General features: G+C 42.2%; 1 protein-coding gene across 1 annotated transcript; it reads left to right on the top strand.

The window, feature by feature from the left end:
- The first annotated feature begins 8,086 nt into the window (after window positions 1–8,086).
- LOC129824584 (calcium-activated potassium channel subunit beta-2-like) lies at window positions 8,087–21,264 on the top strand. The gene is made up of 6 exons (XM_055884275.1): window positions 8,087–8,329; window positions 14,964–15,004; window positions 18,465–18,593; window positions 18,805–18,975; window positions 19,366–19,561; window positions 20,918–21,264. The coding sequence occupies exons 1-6, from the start codon at window positions 8,087–8,089 to the stop codon at window positions 21,200–21,202; spliced, it is 1,065 nt and encodes a 354-aa protein (XP_055740250.1). The 3' UTR covers window positions 21,203–21,264.
- Window positions 21,265–22,210: the final 946 nt, after the last annotated feature.

Genomic DNA, 22,210 nt, shown 5'->3' with positions numbered 1-22,210 from the left:
ATGAGAAATGCTCACTAATGTAAACACATTTCATGCACAAAATTGGAGTGAAATAAGCTTTTTGTGCATATGGAATATTTCAGGGATCTTTAATTTCAGCTCATGAAACATGGGACCAACTCTTTGCATGTTGCATTTATAGTTTTGTTCAGTATATGTGCATTTGGTCAGGTCTCTCAAAAAGTTACATATTGCAGCCTTAATATTGTCCATGAAAGAAATTGGGGAGTTTTAAAACTCAAAATATAATTATGACGAAATAGACAGCTCACTTTTACAATCATATACAGTGTTTATAGTCAAATCAAATCAAATGTTATTGGTTGCATACACATATTTAGAAGGTGTTATTACGGGTGTAGTGAAATGCCTGTGTTCCTTGCTCCAACAGCAGTAATATCTAAAAATTCACAACAATACAGACCAATCTAAAACATTTTAAGTCAGAACAACAGCTCCATCACAACATATAACCTCCCTAATTTGGTTACAACCTTTCACTTGGTTTCACCAATCAGACAAAAAGGGAAAAGTACAGAGGCCTCTCTCAATCAAAGTCTGCAGCCAGCCACCAGTCACAACAGTGATTCACCCATCCCCCACTACAGCTCATTTTTGTCTGGCTGGGCACCACTAACCATAGATTAATTACTCCCCACCCCCTATCCTTTGCTCAGTATATACAGTCACTGGCTCAGTCATTCGGACTGGGAAAGTCAATAACAAGCTGAAGTCATCATTGATTTGTATATAGTGTATATTGCTGTTTTCTATTTACATCATGTTCCTAAGTGCATTGCACAGTTTTAGCTGGAGATGCTGATCAAAATATATACTAGCGTAAGATCTTATGAGAAGCACTGACAGGGCTGTGAAAGTGTCATGGGAGTTGTATATCACCCTGGGCTGAGACCTTGAGATAGGATCATTCCATGATTCCTTAGTACATTTCAGATCAAATGCTGCAGATATATCAAAGATAGGATGACATGACCATAGCACAAGCTTCTCCTGCCATAATTGAAAAACTAAACTAGAATAGTGTACTGATTTTGTGCTAACCTACCTCTGTTTCCCTCAGACTGGTCCCTAGTGAAGATTCTGCTTCATCGCTCCAGGCTTCCCTGTGGCAGATGATGACACATCATGAAATTATGAATGTTGCCAGCAGAAGAACCCATAAAGCAAAACAAGCAGAACAAGTAGCCTAAATACTGTACAGACAGTACAGACAGTACATAGTACATTCAGTACAGACAGTACAGACAGTACAGACAGTATATAGTACATTCAGTACAGACAGTACAGACAGTACATACAGTACATAGTACATACAGTACATAGTACATTCAGTACAGACAGTACATAGTACATTCAGTACAGACAGGACATTCAGTACATTCAGTACAGACAGTACAGACAGTACAGACAGTACAGACAGTATAGACAGTACAGACAGTACATACAATACAGACAGTACAGACAGTACATACAATACAGACAGTACAGACAGTATAGACAGTACAGACAGTACAGACAGTACAGACAGTACATACAGTACAGACAGTACAGACAGTACATACAGTACAGACAGTATAGACAATACAGACAGTACATACATTACAGACAGTGCAGATAGTACAGACAGCACAGACAGTACATACAGTACATACAATACAGACAGTACAGACAGTGCAGACAGTACAGACAGTACAGACAGTCCAGACAGTACATACAGTACAGACAGTACATACAGTACAGACAGTACAGACAGTACATACGGTGCAGACAGTACAGACAGTGCATACAGTACAGACAGTACAGACAGTACATACAATACAGACAGTACAGACAGTGCAGACAGCACAGACAGTACAGACAGTACATACAATACAGACAGTACAGACAGTACATACAATGCAGACAGTACAGACAGTAGACAGTACAGACAGTGCAGACAGTACAGACAGTATAGACAGCACAGACAGTACATACAGTACAGACAGTACATACAGTACAGACAGTATAGACAATACAGACAGTACATACAATACAGACAGTACAGACAGTACATACAATACAGACAGTACAGACAGTATAGACAGTACAGACAGTGCAGACAGTACAGACAGTATAGACAGCACAGACAGTACAGACAGTACATACAGTACAGACAGTATAGACAATACAGACAGTACATACATTACAGACAGTGCAGACAGTACAGACAGCACAGACAGTACATACAGTACATACAATACAGACAGTACAGACAGTGCAGACAGCACAGACAGTACAGACAGTCCAGACAGTACATACAGTACAGACAGTGCAGACAGTGCAGACAGCACAGACAGTACAGAAAGTACATACAGTGCAGATAGTACATACAGTACAGACAGTACAGACAGTACAGACAGTGCAGACAGTACAGACAGTACATACAGTACAGACAGTCCAGACAGTACAGACAGTCCAGACAGTACAGACAGCACAGACAGTACATACAGTACATACAATACAGACAGTACAGACAGTCCAGACAGCACAGACAGTCCAGACAGTCCAGACAGTACATACAGTACAGACAGTGCAGACAGTGCAGACAGCACAGACAGTACAGACAGTACATACAGTGCAGATAGTACATACAGTACAGACAGTACAGACAGTATAGACAGTACAGACAGTACATACAGTACAGACAGTACAGACAGCACAGACAGTACATACAGTACATACAATACAGACAGTACAGACAGTGCAGACAGTACAGACAGTACAGACAGTCCAGACAGTCCAGACAGTACATACAGTACAGACAGCACATACAGTCCAGACAGTCCAGACAGTACATACAGTACAGACAGTACATACAGTACAGACAGTACATACAGTACAGACAGCACATACAGTACAGACAGTACAGATAGCACATACAGTACAGACAGTCCAGACAGTACAGACAGTACATACAGTACAGACAGCACATAAAGTACAGACAGTACAGACAGCACATACGGTGCAGACAGTACATACAGTACATACAGTACAGACAGTACAGACAGTACAGCACATCCTTCATTCCATGTTTTTCTTTCTTTACCCGCCACTATGGAATACAGTATCAACAGGGAGTCTCAGCAGTCTCTCTCTCTCTCTCTCTCTCTCTCTCTCTCTCTCTCTCTCTCTCTCTCTCTCTCTCTCTCTCTCTCTCTCTCTCACTCTCTCTCTCTTTCACTCTCTTTTTCTCTGTCTTTCTCACACAGACATACAATCAGACAATGCCAATTGAAGTAGATGGAAACGTGATACTGTTGTTGTTGTGTTTCATGCAGTTTGGAATGGACAGAATGTTACACTGTGCCCATAAATAATTAGTTGATTCACTATTCACCACCTCCTCATCACAGGGCCTTTCAGCTTCTCATTTTATTGCTAATTTTGCTGCTTATAGTAATGGATGAAGTGAAAAATGAAGCATGAAATAATCCTGGTAGCTAACAGCACAGAGCCACAGACAGGGCCGGAGTAAAGCAATAACTCTTGTAGCTAACAGCACAGAGCCACAGACAGGGCCGGAGTAAAGCAATAACCCTGGTAGCTAACAGCACAGAGCCACAGACAGGGCCGGAGTAAAGCAATAACCCTGGTAGCTAACAGCACAGAGCCACAGACAGGGCCGGAGTAAAGCAATAACCCTGGTAGCTAACAGCGCAGAGCCACAGACAGGGCCGGAGTGAAGCAATAATCAACGCTTGAGTTTATTTGCTCCTCTATCATTACACCTGAATATCATTTGTTGTTGTTGTTGTGTAGCTGGTAACGTTATTCTTGGTTTGAATGTAATTTGAATGTGGTCAGATGATGATCAAATGAAAGTGTACATCGGATGATTGATGCTGAGGCTCTATAGTGCTGCTGGTGGTATTACCTAGTGTACTACACTTTGTTGTATCTCACTGATGTTTTCCCCCTAGCTACTGCCTCTGCTGCTCTGCGCTTCCTTTTGATCCTACCACACAATTATCTCAGTAGTCATCTGGCTCAGTGTCAGCGTCCCAGTAGAGCGACCTCCCAGTCTCAAATCTCTTAATGTGCCACACACAGATGCCCCAGTCTGCACGCACACAGCAAAGATAAACACACAACCTGAGAGTTGTTTTTAGAGCACCATTTTTCACTAGTGTGTGTGTGTGTGTGTGTGTGTGTGTGCGTGTGCGTGTGTGTGTGTGTGTGTGTGTGTGTGTGTGTGTGTGTGTGTGTGTGTGTGTGAGTGCGTGCGTGCGTGCGTGCGTGCGTGCGTGCGTGTGTGTGTGTGTGTGTGTGCGTGTGTGTGTGTGTGTGCGTGTGTGCGTGTGTGTGAGGGGGTTGATATTGCAGGACTATTAGATAAGGGGGTTGCCAGGGATATGAGCACAGCGGTTAAACTTGGTTAAATATGCGGAGGACCTGTTAGCATTGTGTAACTGCTTGGATACAGCGACACCAATGAAAGCTTTCGCCAGCTCCCTTGGCAACAGTAGTATTGCATACATTCTCTTTTAGTTTGTCTTTGAGTGTGTGTATGGGCTGGGCGGGGGCTGGAGAGGGAGGGAAAACAGGACAAATCCTTTAAGACGGAATAGATGCATCTAACATTACTATAGGCTACTGGGATTGTGCTCTTCCCGATACAGAAGAGTAGCTGTCGTCGCCCACTATTATAACATCCACACCATGACCAATGCAAGTGATGCACGTTTGCATTTCATCGTGAATCAATGTCAGTGATGTGGCCCAGTGTAGACCTATTGACAACACTGTATCTAAAAATGAAGGGTTCATTCAAAGCCAATGTCTACAGATGAAAATATGCCATCATCTCAGTAATACCTGTACATACAGAATACTGCACAACACCAACATGGTGCATTATCCCCATCATCATGCTCGTCCTGTCCCCAGCGGCTGCATGACCCCACTTTCAGCTAGAGACAGACTACTGCATGGCCCCACTTCCAGCTAGAGACAGACTACTGCATGGCCCCACTTCCAGTTAGAGACAGACTACTGCATGGCCCCAGTTCCAGCTAGAGACAGACCACTGCATGGCCCCAGTTCCAGCTAGAGACAGACCACTGCATGGCCCCAGTTCCAGTTAGAGACAGACCACTGCATGGCCCCAGTTCCAGCTAGAGACAGACCACTGCATGGCCCCAGTTCCAGCTAGAGACAGACCACTGCATGGCCCCAGTTCCAGCTAGAGACAGACTACTGCATGGCTGCAGTTCCAGCTAGAGACAGACTACTGCATGGCCCCAGTTCCAGCTAGAGACAGACTACTGCATGGCCCCAGTTCCAGCTAGAGACAGACTACTGCATGGCCCCAGTTCCAGCTAGAGACAGACTACTGCATGGCCCCACTTCCAGCTAGAGACAGACTACTGCATGGCCCCAGTTCCAGCTAGAGACAGACCACTGCATGGCCCCAGTTCCAGCTAGAGACAGACCACTGCATGGCCCCAGTTCCAGCTAGAGACAGACTACTGCATTGGCTCCAGTTTCAGCTAGAGACAGACCACTGCATTGGCTCCAGTTCCAGCTAGAGACAGACTACTGCATGGCCCCAGTTCCAGCTAGAGACAGACCACTGCATGGCTGCAGTTCCAGCTAGAGACAGACTACTGCATGGCCCCAGTTCCAGCTAGAGACAGACTACTGCATGGCCCCAGTTCCAGCTAGAGACAGAGCACTGCATTGGCTCCAGTTCCAGCTAGAGACAGACTACTGCATGGCCCCAGTTCCAGCTAGAGACAGATTACTGCATGGCCCCAGTTCCAGCTAGAGACAGACCACTGCATGGCCCCAGTTCCAGCTAGAGACAGACCACTGCATGGCCCCAGTTCCAGCTAGAGACAGACCACTGCATGGCTGCAGTTCAAGCTAGAGACAGAATACTGCATTGGCTCCAGCAATTTGTTATTTTTAACCCAACCAGGGGGAAACAAAGGGGAAGAATCAGCTTTCATCTTCAATTACTCTATTGTTGTTTCAACTCCAAATCTGGCTCATGAAGAAAGCATCCGGTTCGCCTGTAATCCTTCTTCCTCTGTGGTGATTATGTTTAGGCCTGGTCACCTTCTTCCTGGGCTATATTGGGCCAGTGTTCCCCCTGTTTCCTCTGTGATGGGAATGGGGATGGTTATTGTCGGGCCTAAGAGCGCAGGTCAGGATAAAAAAAGACATTGTTTTCCAATGGGTCGGCCCAACAAGGCAGGTTCATACAGCTTTTTACAGCTCTTGAGGGAGGTTGTAATCTCCTATCACAGAGTAGACATTACACTGCTATCAGAGGGAGTTAAGTAGCTCATTAGGCAGGGGTTGACTGTCCCTCGGGAGGAGAGCTTGGAGTTTAAGATGGGCATATCATCAGAAGCTGGTAGTGAATAACAGTTGTGGATGGAAGACCGGTAATGAGCCAATCAAAATCCACGATGGCTGCAAGGGGTTTGCAGGGGAATCCCCTAAGCATATCTAGTGTCTCTTATGGAGAACCATGGAGAAGCCACTGAGGATTCCTTGTCTTACTATAATGTGACTCTGGATAAATAGAAAAGTGATCAATCATTGCTCTGAGTTAATAATAAATACTACAGCGTATAGTAACCCATATACAAAATATAGAATATGTACACAATATATGCAATATGTACAGAATTTTATATATACTGAATTTTCACAGTGACTCACATACATTAAGTGACTCACATACATTAATGAAACAATAGATTTGCATATGCCATTTATTTTAATTTGAAATGTGATCTCAAAGTTGTGTAATAAACATATTTCAGTTGATCTGAAATATATAATATAATCACAGGATAATAACAGTAAATCCCCTGTATGGGCAGCTGCTTTGCATTCCTCTGATTCTGTGGCAGCAGAGACACCTGGTGGCAAAACAGGAGCATTATTTCCTGTTCAACAGCTGCAGACACTACAAAAAAAATTGCTATACATTAAGCCACTACAGTTAATTGTGCCTTGACGCCTTAACCAACTCATTTAAAGCATGGGGGTATTGAACTTGTCACTCAAGTTACCCACACAGGTATGACTAGCATGCAGTTGACTGGGGTTTGAGTTTAAATGAGAGGTAGCAGGGTTATGTCAGGGAGAATCCACACTGTGTTGGAGAGGAACCCCGTTGACAGTTCAATCCAGGGCCGGCTCCAGGCATAAGGGGTAGCTTAGGGGCCCCAGGCTCGCTTAGGGGCCACAGACTCAGTCGGGGTCTCAACTTACTATTGCAAGGTGCAACTTAGAAATTTGGTTGTGCATCAGCAATTATTCTCTTATGTCAGACACGGACTGTCACTCAATTAGCCATGTCAGCTAACAATATTTAGATTGGTCAATTAGTCTAGCCACTAGCCGGCTATCTAAACTTGTAGTAATCATAGTTGAATACCGACCGGTCACGCAGGACAAGTGCCCAGGGGCCCTGACTTCTAGGGGGCCCTCATTGATTTTGTTAGCTACTCTCACTCAGATATCATGGCATAAGTCATGGCATCCTGCCAAATCTCACATAGGGCCAATTTTTCACCTAGTTGTCTTGGAGATTCAAACCAGCAACCTTTTATTTACTGACCCAACGCCGTTAACCTCTAGGCAATCTGCTGGGCCTGGACCTGACACCAAACCCACTCTCCAGCCAGAGTCCCAACTCCAGCCAGAGTCCCAACTCCAGCCAGAGTCCCATCCAGCACCCGAGCCTCCAGTATCTCTCCTGGACCTGCCATCGTCAGAACCGACCACAGTTCTGGCTCCAATGTCCACCGCTCTCCTTGAAGACCTTTCCAGCCCTAATCTGGGCCCACATGCCGACCCAGTACCAGCTCTGGGTCCGATGTCCGGCCCTGTCCTGGACTCACCGACCGACTCAGATCCAGTCTTGGGTCCAATGTCCGGCCCTGCCCATGGTTCATCAGCTGACCAAGCGTCACTCCAGGGTCCATTGTCTTCACCTGCCCCTGAGAACACATCACTGCTAGACCCACAACCAGCACTGGGTCTAATGTTCAGTCCTACTTTCAGGATGGCGCCAGATCTAGGGCCAGCCCTGGGCCTGCCTACGGCTCCCAACCTGGATGTCCATCCAGCCCCCATCGGAGAGCCACCAGCAACTTGTCCCTCACTGCCCACTCCATCCATGTCACTGAAGGGGTGGCGACATGGGGCGGCGGGACTTCCACCTCAGCCAGTGACTTACAACTACTGGCCTTCACAGGGCGGGAACCAAGGACACACAGCCGTGCCCATACAAGAGGGTTTTACTGAGGTACATTTTGGGGCGGCTGTGAATTTTGGGGCGGCTGTGAAAAACCCTCCCTCTCTCTGGCCCACATGGTGGTGGTCTTTTTCAAAAACTGTTACATTAGTTTGTAACTTTAGTCTATTTACTGTATTACAAAAGTCATATCGAATTGTGTTCGGTTGACAATGCAACCAAATATCAACATTTAAAGGAGATATATCTAATGCTTGTATAGTTCCATCTGAGCCACTGCTTTGTCCTATTCTTTAACTTTTATTTTTGATTTAGTTGGAGACGTGAATCCAACATTTAATTTGTTAACTTGTCGACTAGTTAATAGGCTATTTATTGTACTGCAAAATTCATATTGAATTGTGTTGGATATTGAGATGTATATTTTGTGCCAATGAATTAGTCTGACTTTAATTCCAGTTAGTCTACAAATTAATAATTGATATCTCAACCAAAAATGTGCTTAAAATAAAGTTTTATTTGATTTAGTACTATTCTTTAACTTCGATCCAACATATTCATAACGATCCAACATATTCATAATTAACTTGAAGATTAAATTTGACATCAACCAAAGCTTGAAACCCTAGGCCTGTATGTTTTAAGTTGAATCCTGGGTTGAATTGAAACAATAGTGGTTGATGACTTCGCAAATGTTATATAGGCCTAAATAGTATCATTGGTGATATATGAATTATAGAGAGTATGGTTATATTTCATTTGCTCTGTTAAAACTACCCTTTGGAATGACTTTGACAGTAACAGTGAATACATTTAGTTATAAAGAGACCTCTCAATATTCATTCTCATCATAGCATATTGGTAATAATCAGAGACAAATATCAAAGCTAATGCAGGTTTGGGCTTGGTTAGAACCCTGGATGGGAGACCAAGTAAATTGCTGTAGGTAAATAAACTCCTCAGTAGGAGGCGCTGCACAGCCTACTGATTGTAACACTGAAGATCTGACTTTGTTTCAAAGGTACAAATTCAACATTTTGCATACAAGATTTGTCTACGTTGAAAATTGGTTACCATGATGACATAATTCTGTGGTTGAAATATCACCCTCAAAACAACAGTTTACTGGGTTGATGACTATTTCCAATCCAATGTATTTTCCACATAGATTCATTCCATGTCACAAAATACGTTGACAAATTACGTTGAAACAACGTTGATTCAACCAGTTTGTGCCCAATGTGTAGTTTGTTCTGCTTCAGGCTGGGAGCATTAAAATTGAGCACGTGTCTTTCAGTGGAGCATGTATTTCAGTGGAGCATGTCTTTCAGTGGAGCATGTGTATTTCAGTGGAGCATGTGTCTTTCAGTGGAGCATGTGTATTTCAGTGGAGCATGTGTCTTTCAGTGGAGCATGTGTGTTTCAGTGGAGCATGTGTCTTTCAGTGGAGCATGTGTCTTTCAGTGGAGCATGTGTGTTTCAGTGGAGCATGTGTCTTTCAGTGGAGCATGTGTGTTTCAGTGGAGCATGTGTCTTTCAGTGGAGCATGTGTCTTTCAGTGGAGCATGTGTCTTTCAGTGGAGCATGTGTATTTCAGTGGAGCATGTGTATTTCAGTGGAGCATGTGTCTTTCAGTGGAGCATGTGTATTTCAGTGGAGCATGTGTACTTCAGTGGAGCATGTGTATTTCAGTGGAGCATGTGTCTTTCAGTGGAGCATGTCTTTCAGTGGAGCATGTGTCTTTCAGTGGAGCATGTGTCTTTCAGTGGAGCATGTGTCTTTCAGTGGAGCATGTGTATTTCAGTGGAGCATGTGTCTTTCAGTGGAGCATGTCTTTCAGTGGAGCATGTCTTTCAGCGGAGCATGTGTCTTTCACTGGAGCATGTGTCTTTCAGTGGAGCATGTGTCTTTCAGTGGAGCATGTGTCTTTCAGTGGAGCATGTGTCTTTCAGTGGAGCATGCCTTTCAGTGGAGCACGTGTCTTTCAGTGGAGCATGTGTCTTTCAGTGGAGCATGTGTCTTTCAGTGGAGCATGCCTTTCAGTGGAGCACGTGTCTTTCAGTGGAGCATGTGTCTTTCAGTGGAGCATGTGTCTTTCAGTGGAGCACGTGTCTTTCAGTGGAGCATGTGTCTTTCAGTGGAGCACGTGTCTTTCAGTGGAGCATGTGTCTTTCAGTGGAGCGTGCCTTTCAGTGGAGCATGTGTCTTTCAGTGGAGCATGTGTCTTTCAGTGGAGCATGTGTCTTTCAGTGGAGCGTGCCTTTCAGTGGAGCATGTGTCTTTCAGTGGAGCGTGCCTTTCAGTGGAGCATGCCTTTCAGGGGAGCACGTGCCTTTTTAAAGACTAAACACTTGGATACCTGGCCACAGAGCAATAACCACTTGAAGGACAAGGCAGAAAATACACCCTGAGACATTGTCTAAGAAGCAGATGTTGTCATCCCCAAGCAGTCAGAGGCAGATTATTAGTATGGGCCAGCTTTGAAATGCATTGTGGCCTGTGGTGAGTGTAAAAATGCCAGGCCTTATGGTGAGACTTAGCACCCACTAAACTGTGGACTATCAAAGACAATTTCCCAGAGGGGTTGTAACCAAATAAATAAACCCTATAACTAACATCATTATCACTCATTTTCCTTTGCTTATGATTAATATGTCATGGCAACTCAAACTCATGTGTAATGTCAACCCAAACTCTTATGTCATGTCAACTCAAACTCATATGTCTTGTCCAGTCAAACTCATATGTAATGTCAACTCAAACTCATATTTAATGTCAACTCAAACTCATGTGTAATGTCAACTCAAACTCATATGTAATGTCAACTCAAACTCATGTGTAATGTCAACACAAACTCATATGTAATGTCAACTCAAACTCATGTGTAATGTCAACTCAAACTCATATGTAATGTCAACTCAATATTATGTGTAATGTCAACTCAAACTCATATCTAATGTCAACTCAAACTCATATGTAATGTCAACTCAAACTCATGTGTAATGTCAACTCAAACTCATATTTAATGTCAACTCAATATTATGTGTAATGTCAACTCAAACTCATATTTAATGTCAACTCAAACTCATATGTAATGTCAACTCAATATTATGTGTAATGTCAACTCAAACTCATGTGTAATGTCAACTCAAAATCATTGGTTGCTGATGTAAGTGTATTTGAACATCACATTTAACAAGCGAAAAGTACAAGTTGGAAAATTGACATTTATAACACTTTCTAATGATTTGACATGAACAAAAGCATCAACACATCAATAGAGACTGACACTGACACATTCAACAAATTCAGAGGTGTGGTGATTATACTGTAATACAAAACTCAAAGTTGGGAAAGCATTTGAGAGTAGTAAATAACCTAAGTAAAGTAGCATGGAGATTGTCACACAAGGTCAGCAGCGTTAGGAGGACATGCGTCATTAGAGAGATAATGGGAATGCAGAGAGGTACAGCAACCGTTACATTATTCAATAACATGGAGGACGTATAGGCTTATCCTTAATTACGCTCTCAAAATGGTGGTCACTGTGAAACGTAAGCAACCATCTATAACCAATATGTTCTTCTCCATGTTTATGTGTAGGGGGCTCTATGATGGTGTGATGGCAGAATTTGGGGTGAGCTGTTGTTACTTCTCGAGGGGATATGTTCTGTGCTGGACTGTGATGTCATGCCTTTCATAGACTCCTGGTATGTCTGCACCCTAACACAAGGACATTGTGTTCCCGGAAGTTTTGCTTGTATAAAAAACTGTTGTGTAAACAATATGATTGTATCGTCACCTCCCACAATATAAGAGACATGGAACCATTTACTCTTTGAGTTTTTCCCTTTGAAACCACAGGTACATCTCCACTGCAGCTGTTTGTACTAAAGATTTTTCTATTATATAATTAAATAGTCTCTGATTTAATCTTTGGATCTAATTTTCCACAACAATGGTTAGTTGAATACTGTCTCCCATTTTCTCCAGTAAGCCCTGAAATTAATATATATAGATTACGGAGACGTAATTTATAGAGCGGGTGCTCTCGAGCGGCTAGATGTTCTTTACCATTTGGCCATCAGATTTGCCACCAATGCTCCTTATAGGACACATCACTGCACTCTATATTCCTCTGTAAACTGGTCATCTCTGTATACCTGTTGCAAGAACCACTGGTTGATGCTTATTAATAAAACCCTCTTTTCTGAGATATCTACTGCAGCCATCATCCTCCACATACAACATCCGTTCTGCCAGTCCCATTCTGTTAAAGGTCCCCAAAGCACACACATTCTTGGGCCGCTCCTCTTTTCAGTTCGCTGCAGCTAGCGTCTGGAACGAGCTGCAACAAACACTCAAACGGAACAATTTTATCTCCATCTCTTCATTCAAATACTCAATCATGGACACTCTTACTGACAGTTGTGGTTGGTTCGCCTGATGTAATATTGTCTCTACCTTCATGCCTTTGTGCTGTTGTCTGTGCCCAATAATGTTTGTACCATGATTTGTGCTGCTACCATGTTGTGCTGCTACCATGTTGTTGTCATGTGGTGTTGCTACCATGCTGTGTTGTCATGTGGTGCTGCCTTGCTATGTTGTTGTCTTAGGTCTCTCTTTATGTAGTGTTGTGGTGTCTCTCTTGTCGTGATGTGTGTTTTGTCCTGTATTTTTTTGTTTTATCCCAGCCCCCGTCCCCGAAGGAGGCCTTTTGTCTTTTGGTAGGCCGTCATTGTAAATAAGAATTTGTTCTTAACGGACTTTCCTAGTTAAATAAAGGTTAAATATATATATATATATATATATATATATATATATATATATATATATATATATATATATATATATATATATATATATATATATATACAGTACCAGTCAAAAGTTTGGACACACCTACACATTCAAGGATTTGTCTTTATTTTTACTATTTTCTACATTGTAGAATAGTGAAGACATCAACACTACGAAATAACACATATGGAATCATGTAACCAAAAAAGCGGTTAACAACTGTAATTCCTCAAAGTAGCCACCCTTTGCCTTGATGACAGCTTTGCACACTCTTAGCATTCTCTCAACCAGCTTCATGAGGTTGTCACCTGGAATGCATTTCAATTAACAGGTGTGCCTTGTTAAAAGTTCATTTGTGGAATTTCTTTCCTTTCGATCATAGGTACAATTTGGCTACATAGGCCTACAAACATTTTCAATGAAGAGCAAAATCACAATAATCACAAGAATGGCTTCAGATCAAATTTTACGTTGAGACCGAAGGGCGCAAGAGTCCTTAAATTAAAGATCTAGGCAGCCTCTCGTTTTAATAATAAATTGTCGAGGTCACCCCCTCTCCTAGGGAGGGTGACATGTTCGATGCCGAAATAACGTAGGGATGAAATCGAGGGGTTTGCTTCCAAAAAGTGGGCCACAACTGGTAAGTCGAGTTTTTGCACCTAATGATGCTACGATGCTAACATCTGCTAATAATGTGTATGTGACCAATAAAATATGATTTGACTTGTCCCGAAGCTACTCCTGCGTTTTCTTGGATGTCTGCTTAGGGTTATTGTCCTGTTGGAAGATGGACTTTCGCCCCAGTCGGAGGTCCTGAACACTCTGGAGTAGGTTTTCATCAAGGATATCTCTGTAGTTTGCTCCTTTCATCTCTCTCGATCCTGACTAGTCTCCCAGTCCCTGCCACTGAAAAACATCCCCACAGCATGATGCTGCCACCACCATGCTTCACAGTAGGGATGGTGCCAAGTTTCCTCCAGACGTGACACCTGGCATTCAGGCCAAATCGTTCAATCTTGGTTTCATCGGTCCAGAGAATCTTGTTTCTCATGGTCTGAGAGTCTTTCGGTGCCTTTTGGCAAACTTCAAGCGGGCTGTCATGTGCCTTTTACTGAGGAGTGGCTTTTGTCTGGTCACTCTACCATAAAGGCCTGATTGGGGGAGTACTGCAGAGATGGTTGTCCTTTTGGAAGGTTCTCCCATCTTCAAGGCCCTTCTCCACCGATTGCTCAGTTTGGGCAGACGGCCAGCTCTAGGAAGAGTCTTGGTGATTCCAAACTTCTTCCATTTAAGAATGATAGAAGCCACTGTGTTCTTGGACCTTCAATGATGCAGAAATGTTTTGGTATCCTTACCCAGATCTGTGCCTCGACACAATCCTGTCTCGGTGCTTTACGGACAATTCCTTTGGACCTCATGGCTTGGTTTTTACTCTGACATGCACTGTCAAATGTGGGACCTTATATAGACAGGTGTGTGCCTTTCCAAATCATGTCCAATCAATTGAATTTACCACGGGTGGACTCCAATCAAGTTGTAGTAACATCTCAAGGATGATCAATGGAAACAGAATGCACCTGAGCTCAATTTCGAGTCTCATAGCAAAGGGTCTGAATACTTATGTAAATAACTTATTTCTGTTTTTTATCTTTAGGAAATGTGCAAAAATGTCTAAACATATTTTCCCTTTGTTATTTTGGGGTATTGTGTGTAGATTGCTGATATTTTTATTTATTTAATCAATTTTAGAATAAAGCTGTAATGTAACAAATTGTGGAAAAAGTCAAGGGGTCTGAATACTTTCCAAAGGCACTGTATATAAAATAGGAAAATGCATTTTCACTGCTTAAATGAACTGTCTGTTTCCATGATACAATCTGTATAGTACCTGAGGCAGCCAGCGGAAAATACGGAGCGCAAGAGTTGGTAATGTTCTTTAGTTGCGCCGTGATTGGCTCAGTGTTCTGTCACTCATGGGGACACTACGTCACCGCAAAATCTGCAGGGAGAGCTCGAAAAATCAGGCCCCTTGGGTGCTGCCATAGAGTTACATTAGAAGTGCCCATCCAAGAAGGCTCAAGGTCATTGGCCACAGACAAAACGACATCAAATCACATTATATCTACCGTAGCTTTGATTGGACTGATCATGTCAACATCATACTTTCAAAATCTTAGCTAGCAAGTTAGACAAGCAGTCATCGTCATGAATCACGTCAACAATCTACAGAACACTTTTTAAATATTGTTTTTGCCCCACCAAGATTTACATGCTAAAATTCCCACTGTTAAAGAACATGGCCATGGCTGCTGCCCAATTGAATATGCATGGGACTTTTAATGGCAGAAAGCTGTGTGCTATTGCGTGGAATGTTCAGTGACCATGATTCAGTCTGCCAGCCTTGGCAAGTTGTTGATGTTAAATGAGAGGACACAATGAGTTTGTGTTGACAGGGGTTGCATTCATATGGTTCGTGCTCCAGGAGCTACGTCTTTCATGACAAGTTCATCGACATTAACACCTTTTATCCATGCTCATTTATCATCCTGTCTCACCTTATTAACGTTTCTTTGTGTTGCAAAATGAGATGTTTGTTTAGCTGGTGGCGCTGCACCTGAATGTCCACTATATTAAAGGTACACTTCTGTCCTATTCAAGTCATTTGTTCTTCTTCCTGGTTATGGTAGATCACTACTACGTACTTGTTGATGTCGTAGGATAAATACTTAGTCATTTCTTTTGAATTGTATAAACCAAATAATATTTTGTTAACAACTTGGCTTTCACACGTAGTGAATTTGACAGCAAAGTCATGCAACACAGGTAGGCTTTCTTTCTTTTGCTCCATCTCTATCTTTGAGCTTTCACACATAGTGAATTTGATGTCAAAGTTATGCAACACAGGTAGGCTTTCTGTCTTTGAGTTGCACAACTATCTTGAAACAACAGTAGAGCATCTTTTAACATGTGTCTCTGTGATGGTACACAGCTATGTTTCAAACAGTAGTGTTCTAGTTCAGTGTTGTTTCCATGACACGAAAGTGGGCAAGAGTGGTCATAAGCGGGTTGACTGAAGATTTACGGTGAAGAAATACAATAAATTACCATCATTAATCTAAATTAATGTTATAGTTGACAATCTGTCATTGAGTATGATTCATGCCATTTCATTCCTTGATATATAATCTATGAAATCGCTATTGAGCAAAATGTATAACTACTGTTGATCTGTCTATCTGTACTATCTAGTAGTTGAAGATAACTTATGTAAAAAAAAAAAAATAATCTTATGTAGGAATGGCACAATATAATGGGTAGTTAACAGCATATTTAACAGGGTAGTTAACAGCGTAGTTAACAGCATATTTAACAGGGTAGTTAACAGCGTAGTTAACAGCCTATTTAACAGGGTAGTTAACAGGATATTTAACAGGGTAGTTAACAGCATATTTAACAGGGTAGTTAACAGCATATTTAACAGGGTAGTTAACAGCCTAGTTAACAGGGTAGTTAACAGCATATTTAACAGGGTAGTTAACAGCGTAGTTAACAGCATATTTAACAGGGTAGTTAACAGCGTAGTTAACAGCCTATTTAACAGGGTAGTTAACAGGATATTTAACAGGGTAGTTAACAGCATATTTAACAGGGTAGTTAACAGGGTAGTTAACAGCATATTTAACAGGGTAGTTAACAGCATATTTAACAGGGTAGTTAACAGCGTAGTTAACAGCATATTTAACAGGGTAGTTAACAGCGTAGTTAACAGCCTATTTAACAGGATAGTTAACAGCATATTTAACAGGGTAGTTAACAGCATATTTAACAGGGTAGTTAACAGGATATTTAACAGCGTAGTTAACAGCCTAGTTAACAGCCTAGTTAACAGCGTAGTTAACAGGGTAGTTAACAGCCTAGTTAACAGGATAGTTAACAGCGTAGTTAACAGCATATTTAACAGGGTAGTTAACAGCATATTTAACAGGGTAGTTAACAGGATATTTAACAGGGTAGTTAACAGGGTGTTAACAGGGTAGTTAACAGGATAGTTAACAGCATATTTAACAGGCTAGTTAACAGCGTAGTTAACAGCATATTTAACAGGGTAGTTAACAGCGTAGTTAACAGCCTATTTAACAGGATAGTTAACAGCATATTTAACAGGGTAGTTAACAGCATATTTAACAGGGTAGTTAACAGGGTAGTTAACAGCATATTTAACAGGGTAGTTAACAGCATATTTAACAGGGTAGTTAACAGCGTAGTTAACAGCATATTTAACAGGGTAGTTAACAGCGTAGTTAACAGCCTATTTAACAGGATAGTTAACAGCATATTTAACAGGGTAGTTAACAGCATATTTAACAGGGTAGTTAACAGGATATTTAACAGCGTAGTTAACAGCCTAGTTAACAGCCTAGTTAACAGCGTAGTTAACAGGGTAGTTAACAGCCTAGTTAACAGGATAGTTAACAGCGTAGTTAACAGCATATTTAACAGGGTAGTTAACAGCATATTTAACAGGGTAGTTAACAGGATATTTAACAGGGTAGTTAACAGGGTGTTAACAGGGTAGTTAACAGGATAGTTAACAGCATATTTAACAGGCTAGTTAACAGCGTAGTTAACAGGGTGTTAACAGCATATTTAACAGCCTATTTAACAGGGTAGTTAACAGCATATTTAACAGCATATTTAACAGCGTAGTTAACAGCATATTTAACAGCCTATTTAACAGGGTAGTTAACAGCCTATTTAACAGGGTAGTTAACAGCATATTTAACAGCCTATTTAACAGGGTAGTTAACAGCCTATTTAACAGGGTAGTTAACAGCATATTTAACAGCGTAGTTAACAGCATATTTAACAGCGTAGTTAACAGCATATTTAACTACCCTGTTAACTACAGGGTAGTTAACAGGGTAGTTAACAGGGTAGTTTCCCAAATTCTATCCTCAAATGTATTTTTAACACTACACAGCTGATTCAAATTATCAAAGCTTAAAGATTAGTTGATTATTTGAATCAGCCATGTAGTGCTAGGAAGAAGGGAAAAAATGCACCCCTTGGGGTCGCGAGGACCGAGTTTGGGAAACCCTGCAGTAGTATATCTCATTGCCAACTGTCCAGCAAGTTGAACTGTTGGGGATTGTCTGAGCACAAACAGGTATATAGAATAGAGCAGTGATTCCCAACCAGAGGTACTTAGCCTATCCACAGGCGGTACTCGAGAAGACTCATAAAACCATAGGCCTACTGGTAAAATGCACATGAGGGGGTACTTCAGGGGTACTCCGGTAAGAGCAAAATTCAGTTGGTGGTACAGTAACCACAAAAGGTTGGGAACCACTGGTCTAGAGTGATAACAGACTGTTATTTTGTGCAGGTCATTCCATCAGTCTTTCCGCACCGCTTCTTCTGTGAGAAGAGGAGGTCATGGGACATCTGGAAAGAGGTTATTTGTGACAGATGCTAAAAGTGTGGGATGGGCAGCATCAGGAGGAGGATCGACGAGGTACACTGTCACTCTTAAAAACACTCTTTTAATCATTCATTTTAATATATGTTTTGCTGACATGCAGTGGGGGTTCCTCCAAGAAGGAAACAGATAATCTCCTGATTTAAATTGAGAAAAATGTCAACTGATTCAACAAAACAAAAAAATCCTCTTTGTAAAATAAGTTGAAATGGACTTGACGGCAACACTGGCCTGACCACTACCTCAGGTCCATCTACCAGAAATTCCGAGACATTGACCTGATGGACAAGAAGAAGACGGTGACAGCTATGAAGGCTGGGGAGGACCGGGCTATTCTCCTAGGCCTGGGCATGGTCATTGCGTCGGCCATGATGTACTTTGTCCTGGGCATCACTGTACTGCGCTCCTATGCAGACAGGTACTGGACTATCCATCTGACAGTGGATTGTTTTGTGTGTATTTTGTACTTTTGGGTGGACTCTGCTTTCGCTCATTCTGAAAGACTGCAATTCAAACAATCTGCCTTTGTAGTGTTGAGTCGGGATGTTTGTTTGTCAGTCTTTTCTTTGTGCAAGTCACTGCACAGCATGCCACAGTATTATGGAGAGTTATCTGCGGCAATTCTAAAATGCAATGCTTAAATGCTAAATTGAAATGTGAAAATGATGCATCTACCTCTCTACCTGGTATTTTTACACCCCAACATCTTTCTGCAATTTTATTTGAATACAGATAAAAATCTATATTTACATGCCACTGTGTAAATCCTACAATAGCCTTTAATTATTACCTTAATCTCTCCATATAGTGTGTGGACAGAGAGGAGTGTCTGTATCGTGCTCAACTCCACCATCACAGCAGACATGAACTGCTCTTACAGCTGTGGCTCGGACTGCTGGAGAGGCTCCAAGTACCCCTGTCTGCAGGTCTACGTCAGTGTCAACACCACGGGCAGGCTCAGCCGCTTATCACACAATGAGGAGAGCTGGGACGCCAACTTTGAGGTGAACGGAGGGTCAGAATGGAGGTTGTGAAAGACTGGATAGCGTATGTTGACACGGGGCTTTGATATGCTGACCACACGCTCGCGCCTTGAAAAATATATGTACACATTGTCACGCCCTGACCTTAGATATCTGTTTTTCTATATATTTTGGTTAGGTCAGGGTGTGACTAGGGTGGGTACGCTAGTTTTTGTATGTCTAGGGTTTTTGTATGTCTAGGGGTTTTTGTATGTCTATGTTGGCATGATATGGTTCCCAATCAGAGACATCTGTTTATCGTTGTCTCCGATTGGGGATCATATTTAGGTAGCCATTTTCCTCATTTGTGTTGTGGGATCTTGTTTTTGTATAGTTGCCTTGTGCACTGCAATACTGCACGTTTGTTAGATTCTTTGTTGTTTTGTTGTAAGTTTCACTATTAAAGAATGTGGAACTCTACGCAAGCTGCGCCTTGGTCTCCTTCCGACGACAAACGTGACACACATACATGTTATTCAATCATTTCATCTAAACTGCTTGCGTGTGTCAATGAGCGTCTGAGTAGCTAGGCACTAAAATAGAACTTGGTTCTATTTTTGACGCTTGACACACTGCAAGTCCTACCTCTCCCATCTCTTCATTGGTTTTTAGGAACATATAGCCATGTGGGTGATTGAAAGATGAACCAAGATCCACACTCCAGTCCAGTTGGTGGTGGTAATGCACCTTAAAGTTGGTTGCCAATCGCCATATAAAGTCCACAGAAGAAGACGACTGATGGAGGAGAGATTACTAGAAAATAACTAGGTTTCCCCTTTTATCTGTGAATTAATTGTCGGAGAAGAGAACACACGATTTTGAGTGATTCAAAATGGGTAAAAATTCTACAAAGATACAGAAAAAAAGGACCTTGTGCATTTTAGTTAAAATAACCACCTAGTGTTTATATCCCATGACAAATTAGCTAGCAACAGCAAGCTAGCTAGCTAAATGGCCCTGAATGTTTCATGTGTTTTGACCTGTTCCCAAATTAATATGGTTGGTTCAGAGTTCGTTTTGATATTTCAACCTGCGTGTTCTGATTTCATCTGGTGGGGATGGACAAAATCACACGCGGACGGACACGCGTGCCCTGTCTAGCCAGCATGTGAGCTAGCAGGCCTGATTCTTCCTGTTCAGGTGGTCTGGGAAACTCCTAGCCCTATGCATGACTCATGATGCACTATGTACCTGTTTCTCTCAACAGGAACAAATGTTTATACAAATAAATATTTATGTTGAGTATCAAAGGATGCTTACTAAGCCTGTAGGTTAGGTATGCATGCTGAAAGCCCCCGATCTAACATCAATGTCACCCACCCACTTTTATATTTCCAGTGTTTCTACGTGCCAAAGTGCCAGAAGGACACCAATGCCATGCACCACATTATCGTGAACATCTCAGAGCGCCTGAAGCCGCACCACCAGGTCCCGTGCTATTACGACCCCAGCGACCAGCAGGAGAGTGCCCTCCTGACCCGACAGTACGGCCACAGTCCCGTCTTCCACTCGCTCTTCTGGCCCTCCTGTATGCTCACGGGGGGCACCGCCATCATCTTCATGGTCAAACTCACCCAGTACCTCTCCATTATGTGCGAGCAGGTTATCAAGATCGAAAGGTGAAACTTGCTGGCGTGGCAGCTGAGAGCGTCAAACATGGCCGCCAGTCCGGACAGATGATGACATGAAAGCTACATTTGTGCTGACGGAACGAGACAGAGAGTTCATTCTCCTAAATTGACCAATGTATTTGCTGAAGATAACTGTTCACGTCCTACTGTGTCAAAGTTAGAACCCTGTTTCAGTTCCTGTATGTTCACTATGAAGAGGGTTAAAGACCATTGTGGATATACTCGAACTAGGTAGAATATGCAGAATCTAACGGGGAAAATGCTGAATGACACCATCAACATATTTTAGGGTTCAGTTATAGCTTATATTATTTATAGTAAATACCATTTTTTTGTTCAGTCTGTCATACAGAACTTGTGCTATGCAGCAACAACAAAAATCAGTGTCTTGTGTTGCTCTGATGACAACCCCAGGAATGCTGCAAACTCCATTCTGTTTATTTGTAATACATTTTGCTCTGTATGCAACACATTGACCTCTCATAACATATACATGCACTTATGCCTTCCCATGGTGAGGCATATCAGAAATAAATAAATAATTTAATGGTGAATCAAGTAATTGTTTACAAATGATGCAACTGTAATAAACCCTACACTCTTGTTCAGAAATTCTTTCCTTTGAGGGCATTTGGCATAACAGCCTTTGAGCCTTTCCTTGCTTGAGAAAGATGTCACACCTGGCTTTGCATAAGACTGGCTTTGGATAGAAATACACATTTTATGGCTGCATTAATCACATCTTTGATATTGTCGGTTTCACTGCTCTCCCTTGTCATGACACACGTGTTTGCTTGGCCAACTGCCCGCTTCCATCTCCCTTTTACAGCAATGGAACGCAGCAAATATTTTACAATCAAGCAAGGGGGTTTCCTTAAATTTGCCCCCCTTTGCTGTCCACTTCATGACAATGTTATTACCCCCTGACCAGAAGCAGCGTAGGCGGCCTATTGCATTTTAGATTGGGAGAGATAGGTCTAATGGCTGTCAGACGGTTTCG

Source organism: Salvelinus fontinalis, chromosome 26 (genome assembly GCF_029448725.1).
Source record: "Salvelinus fontinalis isolate EN_2023a chromosome 26, ASM2944872v1, whole genome shotgun sequence".
NCBI lineage: Eukaryota > Metazoa > Chordata > Actinopteri > Salmoniformes > Salmonidae > Salvelinus > Salvelinus fontinalis.
This window is presented reverse-complemented; position numbering and strand designations above follow the sequence as displayed.

What these genes read in the sequence shown, in the direction of transcription:
- LOC129824584 (XM_055884275.1), top strand. Translation starts at nt 8,087, where the DNA reads ATGGCGCCAGATCTAGGGCCAGCCCTGGGCCTGCCTACGGCTCCCAAC. An exon ending in AATACGGAGCGCAAGAGTTG is followed by an intron (nt 15,005 to 18,464) that starts GTAATGTTCTTT and finishes TATTTTGTGCAG; the next exon opens with GTCATTCCATCAGTCTTTCC. An exon ending in CTGCGCTCCTATGCAGACAG is followed by an intron (nt 18,976 to 19,365) that starts GTACTGGACTAT and finishes CTCTCCATATAG; the next exon opens with TGTGTGGACAGAGAGGAGTG.